General features: G+C 37.5%; 11 protein-coding genes across 11 annotated transcripts; 8 read left to right on the forward strand and 3 right to left on the reverse strand.

Annotated features, from left to right (window-relative positions):
- Positions 1-21: 21 nt before the first annotated feature.
- Positions 22-543, forward strand: CDC31 (centrin; the record flags this gene model as incomplete). Its single annotated transcript, XM_002497671.1, has 1 exon — positions 22-543. One exon carries the CDS (start codon positions 22-24, stop codon positions 541-543), a length of 522 nt encoding a protein of 173 aa, XP_002497716.1.
- Positions 544-1198: 655 nt separating this feature from the next.
- Positions 1199-2089, forward strand: MRPL40 (mitochondrial 54S ribosomal protein uL24m; the record flags this gene model as incomplete). The annotated part of the gene is made up of 1 exon (XM_002497672.1): positions 1199-2089. One exon carries the CDS (start codon positions 1199-1201, stop codon positions 2087-2089), a length of 891 nt encoding a protein of 296 aa, XP_002497717.1.
- Positions 2090-2181: 92 nt separating this feature from the next.
- Positions 2182-2817, forward strand: HNT3 (DNA 5'-adenosine monophosphate hydrolase; the record flags this gene model as incomplete). The annotated part of the gene is made up of 1 exon (XM_002497673.1): positions 2182-2817. One exon carries the CDS (start codon positions 2182-2184, stop codon positions 2815-2817), a length of 636 nt encoding a protein of 211 aa, XP_002497718.1.
- Positions 2818-2855: 38 nt separating this feature from the next.
- Positions 2856-4190, reverse strand: RPT4 (proteasome regulatory particle base subunit RPT4; the record flags this gene model as incomplete). The annotated part of the gene is made up of 1 exon (XM_002497674.1): positions 2856-4190. The coding sequence occupies one exon, from the start codon at positions 4188-4190 to the stop codon at positions 2856-2858; it is 1335 nt and encodes a 444-aa protein (XP_002497719.1).
- Positions 4191-5317: 1127 nt separating this feature from the next.
- Positions 5318-6865, forward strand: GCD1 (translation initiation factor eIF2B subunit gamma; the record flags this gene model as incomplete). Its single annotated transcript, XM_002497675.1, has 1 exon — positions 5318-6865. The coding sequence occupies one exon, from the start codon at positions 5318-5320 to the stop codon at positions 6863-6865; it is 1548 nt and encodes a 515-aa protein (XP_002497720.1).
- A 222-nt stretch (positions 6866-7087) lies between these two features.
- COX10 (protoheme IX farnesyltransferase) lies at positions 7088-8395 on the reverse strand (the record flags this gene model as incomplete). The annotated part of the gene is made up of 1 exon (XM_002497676.1): positions 7088-8395. One exon carries the CDS (start codon positions 8393-8395, stop codon positions 7088-7090), a length of 1308 nt encoding a protein of 435 aa, XP_002497721.1.
- Positions 8396-8596: 201 nt separating this feature from the next.
- On the reverse strand, positions 8597-9580 carry RPN8 (proteasome regulatory particle lid subunit RPN8; the record flags this gene model as incomplete). Its single annotated transcript, XM_002497677.1, has 1 exon — positions 8597-9580. The coding sequence occupies one exon, from the start codon at positions 9578-9580 to the stop codon at positions 8597-8599; it is 984 nt and encodes a 327-aa protein (XP_002497722.1).
- A 221-nt stretch (positions 9581-9801) lies between these two features.
- GPN2 (GTPase GPN2) lies at positions 9802-10839 on the forward strand (the record flags this gene model as incomplete). The annotated part of the gene is made up of 1 exon (XM_002497678.1): positions 9802-10839. One exon carries the CDS (start codon positions 9802-9804, stop codon positions 10837-10839), a length of 1038 nt encoding a protein of 345 aa, XP_002497723.1.
- A 175-nt stretch (positions 10840-11014) lies between these two features.
- Positions 11015-11704, forward strand: ZYRO0F12056g (uncharacterized protein; the record flags this gene model as incomplete). Its single annotated transcript, XM_002497679.1, has 1 exon — positions 11015-11704. One exon carries the CDS (start codon positions 11015-11017, stop codon positions 11702-11704), a length of 690 nt encoding a protein of 229 aa, XP_002497724.1.
- A 147-nt stretch (positions 11705-11851) lies between these two features.
- RBL2 (Rbl2p) lies at positions 11852-12172 on the forward strand (the record flags this gene model as incomplete). The annotated part of the gene is made up of 1 exon (XM_002497680.1): positions 11852-12172. The coding sequence occupies one exon, from the start codon at positions 11852-11854 to the stop codon at positions 12170-12172; it is 321 nt and encodes a 106-aa protein (XP_002497725.1).
- Positions 12173-12335: 163 nt separating this feature from the next.
- PNT1 (Pnt1p) lies at positions 12336-13532 on the forward strand (the record flags this gene model as incomplete). Its single annotated transcript, XM_002497681.1, has 1 exon — positions 12336-13532. One exon carries the CDS (start codon positions 12336-12338, stop codon positions 13530-13532), a length of 1197 nt encoding a protein of 398 aa, XP_002497726.1.
- Positions 13533-13689: the final 157 nt, after the last annotated feature.

Genomic DNA, 13689 nt, shown 5'->3' on the forward strand with positions numbered 1-13689 from the left:
CACTTTTAGCCTTCAATCAACATGAATAGTATTCGTAGAAAGAATGTCAAGAGTGTACCAACGATACCTTCACCTGCAGCTGATAGTTCGCCGTTGCAAGATCAATTACTAGATGAACAGAAGCAAGAGATATATGAAGCCTTTTCACTATTTGATATGAATAATGATGGGTACTTGGATTACCATGAATTGAAGGTTGCAATGAGGGCATTGGGCTTTGATCTTCCTAAGAGAGAGATTCTAGATCTAATAGATCAGTACGATAGAGATGGGCGTCATTTGATGCAGTATGAGGATTTTTACATGATAATGGGTGACAAAATAGTGAAAAGAGACCCACTCGATGAGATTAAAAGGGCATTTAAACTGTTTGATGATGATCAAACAGGCAAGATTAGTCTAAAGAACTTAAGAAGGGTTGCTAAGGAATTAGGTGAAAATTTGACAGATGAAGAGTTAAGAGCCATGATTGAAGAGTTTGACCTTGACGGAGATGGTGAAATAGATGAACAGGAGTTTATAGCGATTTGCACCGATAGCTAATGATAGGATTTCTTCTACGCTGTGTATTTGTACTAATAAAATTAATGCTTGCCTACCAGAACCAGCAGACAAGGTATGATACGATGCAAGTGTCATCTCAGCTGTGGATGTGTTAGTATTTTAAATCATTTCGATAAAGTTATTCTCCAAAGGTATACTATCTATTTCAAAGTCTCTATTCAATGCTTGTCTTCATGGCTATTTGAAAGTTGGGTATACAAATGCCATGAGTTTTAGACCGAGATTGACAACTATGAATTTTATATCCACCACAGATGAAGTGGAACATGGTTAGTACCTAGTTCTGATCCACCAGTATTAGCATTTAAGCGAAATTCGCCATATATGTCCTTTTTAAACCGTTTTTTTGGGAGAAAAATCACAATGATAACCAAAATTACTTTACTCACCTATATACTTAGCCAAAATCTGTCCTACATACAAGTTTTTTAAATATTTTATAAAAATTATTCGTATTATTCGTATTATTCATGTCTGGCGTCAGCAATTGTCCGATTACCCCGGTTGCCTCAGACAACATTTTGAAATTTTTCCTCAAGCCTAGAAGAAAGTCTTCAACCTCAAGACGCATAACATGAAGAAGAGTTCAATCAGTTTAAAGAGAAATTGAGATCGTCGATTCCCATTTCCAACCATGTCTACGGGTTATTCTCATTTGACTAAAGTAGGTGCACGTATACTGAATAGACTGAACAATCCACCAGAGCATCTCAAGCCATTTGTCAGTAAATATACCAAGAGATCTGTTCCTGAATTCCTTAGACCAGAGATTGATGAAGTAGACCCCAAGGATGCATTTGAAACTGAGAAACAGTGGAAGTATATGCCTGGTGATCGTGTGGTGATAACGAGGGGTAAACAGAGGGGAAACATCTGTGTAGTGAAGCAACACGATAGAATTACAAACGGATTTATTCTTGACGAAAATGGACCAACAAAGACAGTTCCTGTGCCTAAGCAATTTTGGTTGGAAGGTCAAAAGACTCATATGTTAACTGTTCCAGTAGCTCTGAAGCAAGAAGACGTTAAATTGGTTGCAGATGTTGATGATCCTCAAAATCCAGGTCACACAAAGACTGTAGCAGTTAGAGATGTTACATTCAGTGGATCATACTATGATCCAGATTATAAGAAAATGATGCCCTACAGACAAGTGTCTGGTGAAACAGATTTAGTCATTCCTTGGCCCAAGCCAGAACAACATGAAGATGGTGAATTGGCTACAGATGCAATGGTAGCGAGAGAACAAACGTTTTGGGTAGAAAGTTTAGCGAAGAATCCAATTCCTGAAGCTGCTTTCCTAACCATCCGTAATCCACATTCCAAATTTAGAAGAGGTAAATTGACCACCAAAGATATTTCAAAATTGGTAGCACCACCAATGCCATTATCTGACGTAAAGAAGGCACGTCTTGCTGAAAGAGAACAACTGGCTCAAATTCCAAGACCAACCCTCACCGAAGAGGACAAGAATCTCATTGGTGATAAGATTTATGAACACCTTAAAGAATACGTCGGCAGATAAGACATGTATAATCGCATTTTTATTTCGTGTATATAGATTAGATATTGGGAAATTATCGATCAATCCAACTCAAATACGACTGAAGCTACAAAATGTTTTGGAAATTGGCTCTACAAGATTATATCAGGAAACCTCAAAGTTTTCAAGAAACCATATTTTGGGATGATAAAGTCGTCATTATTGGAGATGCCTTCCCCAAGGCTCAATTTCATTTGTTAGTTTTACCCAGAGACCCTCAATTGACCAAAAAGCATCCGACTACAGCATTTGACGGTAACGAAAAATCACACTTACAACCGTATGTGATCAAAGCTCAGGAGTATATCTTCGAAAAGTTCACCGCCAAATTCTCACCACTAAATGGTAATCCATTCTTTGAACATGAGCAAGAGTTCTTCGATAGGGACACATTTATTCAAAGATTTATACAAGTGGGTATTCATAGTGCGCCCAGTATGGATAATTTACATGTCCATGTAATTACAAAAGATTTCCATTCACCAAAGTTAAAAAATAAGAAGCACTACCTATCATTTAATAGCGATTTCTTTGTTCTTTGGTCTCAATTACCACTTCCTCAAACACCCGACACGAAGCAACAAGAACAATTACTGAAAAATCAAGATATGGTATGTACGTACTGCCATGCCAACTTTAAGAATCGTATGCAACATCTTAAGGAACATTTGGAAATTGAATTCAATAAGAATTTTGCAGAACGCTTATAATATTAAATTTTATACACATACACGCTAACAAAATGAACTCATAGCTTTTGATAATCCACAGTACCTTCCAATTTCTTCGATTCAGCCACTTTTCTAACGGCTTTCATCATATCTTCAGGTATAATGTGATCACGGTCGTCTCTAATGGCGAAGAAACCTGCTTCAGTAACACAGTTACGAATGTCTGCACCGTTAAATCCATCACTCATCTTAACAGCAGCTTCGAAATCAAATTCACCTGCCTTCTTCACATTAGTAGTATGGATCTTAAACACTTCCAGTCTACCGGCTTCATTAGGTAGAGGAATTTCAATCTTTCTATCCAGTCTACCTGGTCTCAATAGGGCAGGATCTAAAGTGTCTGGTCTGTTAGTAGCCATGATAATCTTTGTTTGACCTAAACTATCGAAACCATCCATTTGTGTTAGAAGTTCCATCAATGTACGTTGGATTTCACGATCTGCAGAAGTACCTTCACTGAATCTACGACCACCAATGGCATCGATTTCATCCATGAAAATAATACAAGGTTCGTGTTCTTTGGCATATGCAAACATTTCTCTAATGATACGTGCAGATTCACCAATATACTTATCCACAATACCTGATGCAGGTGAAAAGATAAAGTTGGCACCGATGGTGGCCGCCACGGCCTTGGCCAAAAGGGTTTTACCTGTACCAGGGGGACCATACAGCAAAACACCTGTGGGTGATTTGATACCAACTCTTTGGAAAATTTCTGGATTCTTGAGTGGTAATTCTATGACTTCTCTTAATTCTCTAATTTGATCCGTCAAACCACCAATACCGTCAAATGAGATATTATCTTGATCGAAACTTGTCATGTTGTAAACCAAGGGATCAGTTTCACGAGGCAATACACGCATAATGGTTAAAGTCGTAATGTCAAGTGTCACTCTAACACCTTTCTTCAATTTGGATCTCTCTACAGAGTTTCTTACACCAACGATATAGCGAGGACCTGATGATGCCTTGACGATGTATTTCTCCTCTGAAAGTTCTTTCATAACTTCACCAATCAACTGACCAATACTTTGTAAGGCCTTGATATCATTTTCGGTCCTGTCATAGGCCTTTTCCAAGTCTCGTATGTTTTGTCTTCTCTGTTTCAACTGATCTTCAAACCTTCTATGCTCCATCAATTTCTTCTTGAACTCATTTAAGGCCTTGTTGTGTGCCTCTTCCTCAGGACTTAGCCTTGGTTGTTCCGGTTCAGGCTCTCTTGCTTGTTCCTGATTCTCATTATTATTGTTATTATTACTATCGTTATTATTACTATCAGTATTTCTCTCCCCGGTTTGATTATTCTCCTGCTCAAAGGCAGCCATCAGTGGATCATTCTCTTCACTCATGATTCAATTGGTACGGATAATTTATTAGTGGCCTGGTTAGAGGTATACTCCTGGTACTTTGTGATTCTTCGCTATGGGTGGCAAAGGAAAAGAACCTTAATAGTTCCTTAGATGCTAAAGTGGTGAAAAAAGTGAATATTACCCGGACATATCTAGGTATAATACAAAGGATGGGAGATACAGAAATATTCATGGTATGATAGAGACAATTTTGGCTCCCTTGGCACTAATTTTCTCATGTTCTGCACTTTTTAAGCTATCTTTCAATGGTTGTTTCCATTTTTTTGGGTCACTAAAACTTGCTTTAAGAATTTTTGAAGTGTATTTTACAATAAATCATGAAGGGTTCGTGTTAATAGTGAGAGTAAGGGAATACTTTTAGTACAAATGATGTTAATTACCTTTGCTTCCTTTTTATTCTGATTGGAATTTATGTGGCTTCTCTACGATATTCGTGGAGTAGGGGAATTAATTTTTATAGGTCAGTTTTAAAGAGACTAAAGGTAAGCATAAAATGATAGAAAGCGGCAAGGGCTTGGTTATGTTAAACGTAAGAAAATCTATCAGCTTGAGCGGGTGCACAGTCTTTTGAATCGTTGACATGTTTATTTTATTTTTTTTTTTTTTTTCACTGAATTTCGATGTATTATCTTTTCAAAAACCTGCCAAAGGAAGATACAACGAAATAGATACTGATATATTTTGAGTCTTAAAATTACTAGCATATCTTTACAAGGTATTAATTGGCTTCTCTAGTGTACGTTGATATATGAATATCTCAAGTAAAAAATGAAAATGCTAGTACAACCAATTTTATGGCATTTTAAACCGTTCTTCTCCTCAAAATTACAGGAAAAATTCTTGATTGAAAGCAGATGGCTTTGAAGGCCTAAATAGCATTCAATGGGTTCGATATTGACAGATATTTAACCATTTCGGTATTATTATCATCAAAAGTTTGTGCGGGTAATGACGACATGAAAATTTAACATCGAATCTTTTCAACTAGTAGAGATGAGTTGAAGGAACGGCTTCCTTAAAGCATTGGTTAAGGTCCAGTGATCTCTTTTCTAGCTGATTAGAGTGTTTTGAGCTTCTTTGCAGTCTCAAATTACACCCGTATACAGATGCAAGCATTTATCTTTTGTGGTCAAGGCCATAACCTTTGGCCATTTTCACAAGGTCATTTAGACGACAATGTTAGTGGTAATGGTATGACAAAGGCATTGTTACCAGTCGGTAATAGATCTATGTTAGAATATGTATTGGATTGGTGTGATCAGGCAAATTTCAAGGAAATCAATGTCGTTGGACAGGCTCAAGATATCGACGCAATTCAAAGAGGATTACAGAGGTATTTGGAATTGAGAAATGAGCAGTTCCTGCTAGTATCCAAGTCATTATCAGGATCTCAACATTTACATCATTTACAAAGTCCAAAACCAATCAAATTTATCAAATCAAAGGCAAGTTCAACAGGTGAATGTCTGCAAAGGGAATTATTGGAAAGAATTAATGGAGATTTTGTATTACTGCCATGCGATTTTGTCACTGATATTCCTCCTCAGATATTCATCGATCAATACAGAAACAGAGATTCCAATAACTTGGCAATGACTTTTTACTACAAAAATGTTCTAGAGAGTACTGATAAGAAACAACAATCAGGTAAGCAATTCTTTACACTTTACTCTAGTAATGAAGACGTGGATGCTAGACCTGTGCTCTTGGATGTTTACCCAATGGAAGCTGTGAAAAAGACCAAATATCTGCAAGTTCGTACCCATTTACTCTGGAATTATCCCAACACAACTGTTTCCACTAAATTGGAAAATTCATTCATCTACTTCTGTTCACAAGAGTTATGTCAATTGCTTTCTGAAAGAAAAGCAAATGATAGCACTAAAAAGAACTACAAGGACAATGTAGACGATGATGATGATGATGATCAAGGTGAGAATTCTAAGGATCGTGATGATGAAGTACTAGATACGACCATTAAACCAAGTTATTTCAGACAGGAGAATCAATTGTTGAGAGATCCTCTAAATTGTAACAAATCTTTGGGTAAGGTCTTTAGAGATCTGGCGAGAAGGTCGTGGCAACATTCGACTCCGAGAGAAAATATAGGTATGTTCATTTTACCTGAAGTAGGTTTCTTCGTAAGAGCCAATAATTTGCACACTTTCACTGAGGCCAATAGATTTATCTTGAAGATTAAGGCTCAAACTTTGGCAACCAATACTCAAACCACAACTGCGTCTGCATCTGCCATTGGTGCTGATGCGGTGGTTGGATATAATTGTACCATTCTGGAGAAGAGTAACATCAAATTGTCATCTATTGGCCCTGGTTGTAAAATCGGTAACCGTTGTCGTATCGCAGGTTCTATTCTACTTCCAGATGTCACCATTGAGGATGAAGTGATATTGGAAAATGTAATCATTGGTCCTAATGGTGTTATTGGCAAGAGGAGTAAATTAACAAACTGCTATGTGGAAGGTTATTACCATGTGGATCCTAAGAGTAACTTGAAAGGTGAAACTCTAACTAAACTAGAATTTGAATCTGATGAGAGCATGAGCAGTAACGCGGCTGAAAGTTCAAGCGGTGATGAAAGTTTAGAGGAGGAATACGATGACGAATACGAGGATGATGGTTTATTTGATCATTAGATGCCATAGATATAGATATGTATTAATTGAAAACAATGAAAACCACTGCAAACTACTTTTTTTTTTTTTTTTTTTTTCTCGAACGAATGAATTTCATATATTTGTATGTACTATACTATAACAAGCTTGTAAAAAGAATTTGAATAAAGGTACCCAGCCTAATAATGATTATTACTATTGTTTTTTTGTTTGTTTTTTTTTATTTACAAGATTCTTCTCACATCAAGCTCTAAGTTTACCGTCTTCGTTCTCAAATATCCAATCCCAACGACCTTTTTTGTGTAGAATGGCTAAGATTAAAACTGCAGGTAAATGGAGAACACTTACCAAAAATGTCTTTTTGGCAAATCCGTTGGCAATTGCTAAACCTTTATTATATTTAGCCTTATCACTGAAGTCTCTTGAAGAATAATTTTTCTTTTGTTGCCAATAAAATCTCAATGCCCAATATGACATCCAAGCATTGATTATACTGGAATCAAGTTGGTACATCCAATCGGTTACACCAAAGTAAGAAAACCCAAAGCAAATTGGGAACATTAATAGAGAATACCGTAAAGCCACACGTGCATTCAAAAGTGGATTTTTCCAAGCTGTCATCACATAACCTGCATTCCTATATTCATTTCGAATGTTATGGCTTAAAGTGTTAAAATGAGGGAACTGCCAAGCGTACAACAACCCAGCAATACACCAGGCACCGGGGTCTGTTAAGGGACTAGCTGCGGCCCATCCCATAAGTGGTGGAATGGCCCCGACGAGGGCACCTGCCCAAGTATTGATAATGTGTTTCCTCTTTAAAGATGTGTAGATCCAGGCGTAAAGTGCAATGTTGGAAATTCCTAACAAAGCTACTGTAGGGTTCACACCAGCCCATAGCACTGAACCACCAACCGTTCCACATACAGCGGCAAATTTATAAGCCTGTGCAGGTGTAGTTAATCCTCTAACAACAGGTCTTGCTTGAGTTCTTACCATTTGTCTATCAAATTCAGGTTCTCTCCCCATATTAATGGCATTAGCAGATGCTGAACAAAGTGTAGTCCCCACTGTGAGACTCAGTAGCTGACTTACTGATGCTGCATATGGTGATATCGCGTATGAGCAAATGGCACTTAACATGACTAGCACTGTTAAACGAGGTTTAGTCAATTGAATGTAAGGGTTCATGACTTTTTTACACTGCAACAATAGACTACGATTCCTTGCAATCGCTTTTCGTTGAGCTTTCCTTAATTCTGGATCCACTGCCTTGACTTCAAATGGTATATGAGACTTTTCACTGACTTCTGTTGTGCAACTTAATGCCTTTCTAGCACTTTCAGCGATACCATTCTCCTTCGGACTGAATTCCTGGGTAATATTGGGAGTAAACTCAATTGGTGCTGTATTCAAATGTACTTGTTTTGGTCCATTTCTTGTCTTTATACCTCTAACTCCTCTAATCGATCTGATAAGCGCATTCTGACCTAACTTCGATGTGACTGTCTGGGTATGACGAGCATGACAGCACACTGATAAAATAGACATTTGGGTCTACCACAATGGACTCCTCTGACGAATCTATCTGCCTACAGAAGGTGTGTTAAATACTTCTCCTGATGTGTACGATGTTAATTTGCATTATAAGTCCAAAATTTTTCACCAACCCCGATGAGATCAATAGAACACTATATTGATAAAATAATAATATGGTAGAAATTAGTTATTTGATGTTATATTTTATTGTATTTATGAAGCAGCCACTGATTCATCATCCTTTTGCTTGTTGTTAGGGTGTTCGGCTTCGTATTCCTTTGTCTTCTTTTCCTGTAGCTTTTTGTTCTGTATTTTGTTCTCGATAAGATCGTCAAAGGCAATTATAGCTCTAACTAAATTGGCGATATAGATGATCATTAATTCGTCATTGGTCTTCACCGTTAGGGCTTTTTGTAAATTGTTGTTGTGGTTAACGACTTCGTTGTTCTTTACGTTTATTTCATCTTCATTAGGCTGACCCAAGTTCGGTAATAGGTTGAAAACGTCTTGCAATTTACCTAGGATGACATGGTTTATAGGTAATTCTTTATTCATAACTTTATTCAAATATGCCACAATATCACCTAACTTCCTTTGTAGACCTTGAAGAGATTTCAATTGATTTGTTAGTCTAATGGAAAGACCACCCGCGGCTTGATCTCTAACATCTCTTAGCAAATGTTCTACACCAATTTCTTCAGCTTCTTCAGCTTCGATAGTACTTGGTAAATGGACAAACGTCTTTTCTGTAGAAGTACCATCATCCTTAACTTGTTCCACTGCGAAGTATGCATCTGTTGGTAATCCAACCCCTTCTTGCTTAACATCCACGATAAGCAGCAATGGATTGTTACCAGTATATTTCTTGAACAATTCATTAATCTTTAAATCAGATGCTTTTAACTTAGGACCACTGTGGTACCATCCAATCAATTTCTCCTTGGCATTAATCTTCTTAAACATATCATTCATGTTCTCGATGTAATTATGATCTAAAAACCAAACGTCAGGATTCTTCTCATCTTCTTCAAATGGTATTGCGAATGAATTTGTCACCCTAAGTACAGGTGATGATGCGTCTCCCAAAACCACACCAACACATCTTTTACCTTCAGGAGTGTGTGTTCTCTCGTAGTGATCCAGCACAGATAGTAAAACAAGAGGTGCTACCGTAATTCTTTCGTAAGGTACAGACATGGTCGAAATACGACTTCTGATAACTTTATCCTTTAATTCTATTATTTATTGCCACCGTCAAAGTGGTCAAAGTTGGTGGAACTTTACCTTTATTCTCTTATAAGGTCTCCTACGTTAGAAGTGACTATGGTTTTTTCTACTTACTAACAAGCGATGAGGATTAACTTTGAAGGCTACAAAAAGGTATTTTAAGCTCATTTTAAGCTCATTTCAAGGACGTCATGTCATTCGCACAGATAGTTATTGGTCCCCCCGGTTCTGGTAAGTCAACATACTGCCATGGTTGCTCACAATTTTTCAATGCAATTGGTAGACATGTAGCTGTTGTTAATATGGATCCTGCGAACGATCTCCTGCCATACCCCTGTGCTGTCGATATCAGAGACTTTGTTACTCTGGAGGAAATCATGCAGGATCAACAGTTAGGACCTAATGGTGGCCTTATGTATGCCGTGGAGTCCCTTGACCAGTCTGTGGATCTATTCATACTTCAAATCAAAGCTTTGGTCAAAGATGAAAGAGCATATGTGGTCTTCGATTGTCCTGGACAAGTGGAACTTTTCACACACCATTCTTCCCTCTTTAAGATTTTCAAAAGGCTCGAGAAAGAATTAGATATGAGATTTTGTGTTGTTAATTTGATTGATAGCATCTACATCACGTCACCATCTCAATATATCTCAGTGCTATTGTTGGCGCTGAGATCGATGCTAATGCTTGATCTACCACAGATTAATGTTTTTTCCAAGATCGATTTGCTTAAAAACTATGGGGAATTACCATTCCGTTTAGATTACTACACAGAAGTGCAAGAATTGGAATATTTGGAACCTTACATTGAAAAGGAAAGATCACACATGCGTATTAGCAGATTTAGAAAACTTACCGAGTCTATTAGTGAAATTGTATCTGATTTCAATTTGGTATCATTTGAAGTTCTATGTGTGGAGGACAAAGATTCTATGATTCACTTACAAAGCGTTATAGACAAGGCAAATGGTTACATCTTTGGTAGTTCAGAAATTGGGGGTGATACCGTTTGGGCTGAGGCTACGAGACAAGGTGCAACCATCTCAAATATCGATGCCCAAGAACGTTGGATTGATAATAAGGAGCATTACGATAAATTGGAACAGGAGAAAAAGCGGAAGATATTGGAAGAGAGGAACGATCAGGAAAAGACATTCGATGTAGACGATGAATGGGAGAGATCACTAAAAGATTGGGAAGAGAAGCAGGGCATGGACTACGTGAGGTAGATTTTCTTTTTTTTAGGCCCTTTTTTTTTTTACTTCGCTTAATACCAGCCACCTGAATATTTTAAACCCAGCAGACATTAACCGCTATGGACGTTTACGAGATTGTTATAAACTAGCAGAATGTTTCACTAAGAGGCACTTGAGACAACATCCCCTGTAAAATACTCTGCCAGTCATGCCCCGAAAATCCTTGTGCCATACACTTGATGTAAGTAAGGATTTTGTTAGACCCAGATCACTGACATTGACTTGGGAAGAATTACAGGATATACCATCACCCAAGAGACAAAGTGCAACACATTTAGAAAAACTGATTAAAATTAATTTAAAAGATATGGGAATAGTTCGAGGATTGACTAAAATTCGCAGAGCCCTTGGAGGAGAGGAATTAGGTCAGAGAATGGTGAAGAACGAAAACGAGGAGCATATTAGGTCTAAGTATAAGAAGCCAAGTAGCTTAAAACCACCATTAATTGTATCCCATACTCAAACACCTAACCTTCCACACTCTGAAGGAAAACACATGCTCAATGGATCGGGTTTTTCACCGCAAGCTTCAATGAATACTGTGCCATCACCATCAATGCATGCAAGTTTATCGACACCCGAGTACACCAATTCTGAAGTTGAAAGTTCAGGTGATGCATTTTCAGAAATTTCAAGTCTAGCTGAGAGTTTGGCCGTTAGCCCAAGAATACAGGGATCAATAAGTCCGCGTCAACTGAAGAGAACAGTTATACAGCCGCATATATTCGAATTCAGCGATTACGATGAAGATGATGATGATGGTGGTGATGATGAGGGAAGCTATGAAGAATTACTAGAGAAGATCAAAATGGTTAGATTGCCACCGATTGACCATTAAAGGATCTACTTTTTTTTTTTTCTGATTGAGCTCAATATGTGGCAAAGTTCCATCAACTTTAAAATTTTTTAAAGGACAATAACAGAACAATTCTACAACTTCATAACACTAGAGTGATAAAGGAATAGGGCAGATTGACTACTGGATATGGCACCTACTCAATTAGAGATAAAAGTTAGAGCCTTACAGAGGCTAGTTAAGGAAGAAGCTTACTACCAAGAGGAACTGAAAGAGCAAACGGCTCATGTGGAAAGCATGAAAGCTGACAAAGATGTTGATATCTACGACTTGAAGAAACAAGTAGAGGTACAACAGGACACTGAAAAATTGCTCCCTACTCTTTACAAAAAGATCGAAGAGTTCAGAGACAATTTGGAAGAATTTTTGAAGAATTACGAGGGAACGGAAGAAGTCGGTGATGCACATGGTGCAATCGATGCTGCTAATAATTTGTTGGCATCAAGATGACCCATAGTTCTTTATATTTGGCTTTTATTTTCTGTATTCTAGGCTAGCATTAAACTAAATAAAATTAAGTATTAAAATTTGGCATGGTTAGGTAAGCTATCGAGATTACTTGTTACACACATAGAGGAAAGAACAATCAACAAGGGAGAACTTCTGGCAGGAGATGATTCGTTTTAGGTTTACACATATGGTTCGTTACCATTCTACTTCACATTTCACACTTCCATTATCAACCTCTTCATTAAAAGATTCTCCACATTCAAACCTACTGTTGGACAAGCTGAAAGATACGTATTTAAACGGTAAGCTGGTTGTTGGGCATGAAAACGCTACAGAGTCTCTTAATTCAACCAGTTCACTGCCTATGACACAGTTCCCCAAGAACAAGATCTTTGTCCAAGTGGCTCAAGACGATAATGTTGGTTCTTGGAGAAAACCATTTGTCAAATGGTTCAGGTTAGGTGTTTACATGGTTAAATACTATAAGGAGGGTGTAAAGAATACTTATCGACTGGCCAAAGATACTAGACCGCTGATTAAGCAATATAAAGACAGATTGTCGACAGAGCTTTGTAAAAGTGTTGAATTTAAAGAAATTGAACACAGGTTAAAGAAAAGGGCAGGATCTGAACCTATTGAATTGTTACCATTGAATAGAAGACAATTTGTGGAATTTCATAGGCGTAGAGAAGCTCGGAAAATTCCTGTTTTCTTTGTATTGGCGCTTGCGTTTGAAGAATTTACTGCTGTCATATGTTATTTATGGCCTAAAGTTGCACCTCACAATTGTTTAACGCCAGGTGCATTTGCAAAAATCACTAGATCTCATGTAAATCATGAACTGGGTCAAATATCAGAGGTACCGACTTATAAAAGCCCTTATACTTTGCCAACAGATCAAGTATTCGCCAAATTGAAAAGCTCATTTGTAGAACAAACCCCCCGGTGGAAACTGGCACTGTATCAATTGGTCGATAACAAGGTCCTACCTCGAGAAACTTTAGTGAGAATTCATCATTACTTATTTGTAGATGATTGGCTGTTGTTACAACACATTTTACACAATGAATCTACAGTGTTGGCGCCTGCAGAATTAGTGGATTGTATAATGTTAAGACAATTATACAGATCTGAAGAAGATCTTAACGTTATGGCGAATGATCCTCAAGGTCAACGTGTACTCGTTTGGAGGCTTTTGATTTACTGGGCATTTAGGTTTGACAAAACGATTACTAGTGGTGGTGAATCTTTATTCGCTGAAAGATGGGGAGTGAATAACGTTTCGATTCTTAATTACAGCGGTTGGGAAAATGGTGATTTAATTGGTACCCGTGAATTACCCATTCTTGAACTTCGATGAATTAAACTATAGAATGTACAAATGAGAATGCCAGACTTCTGTAAATATTCTTTGATGCTGATTTAGACATTAATAATGGATGAATTAACAATGAACCATTTCTTCTCTATTATTATAGTATCAGTCTCGTTAACATTCTTACTAATATGAAGATTAT

The sequence above is a fragment of the Zygosaccharomyces rouxii genome (assembly GCF_000026365.1).
Source record: "Zygosaccharomyces rouxii strain CBS732 chromosome F complete sequence".
Classification (NCBI taxonomy): domain Eukaryota; kingdom Fungi; phylum Ascomycota; class Saccharomycetes; order Saccharomycetales; family Saccharomycetaceae; genus Zygosaccharomyces; species Zygosaccharomyces rouxii.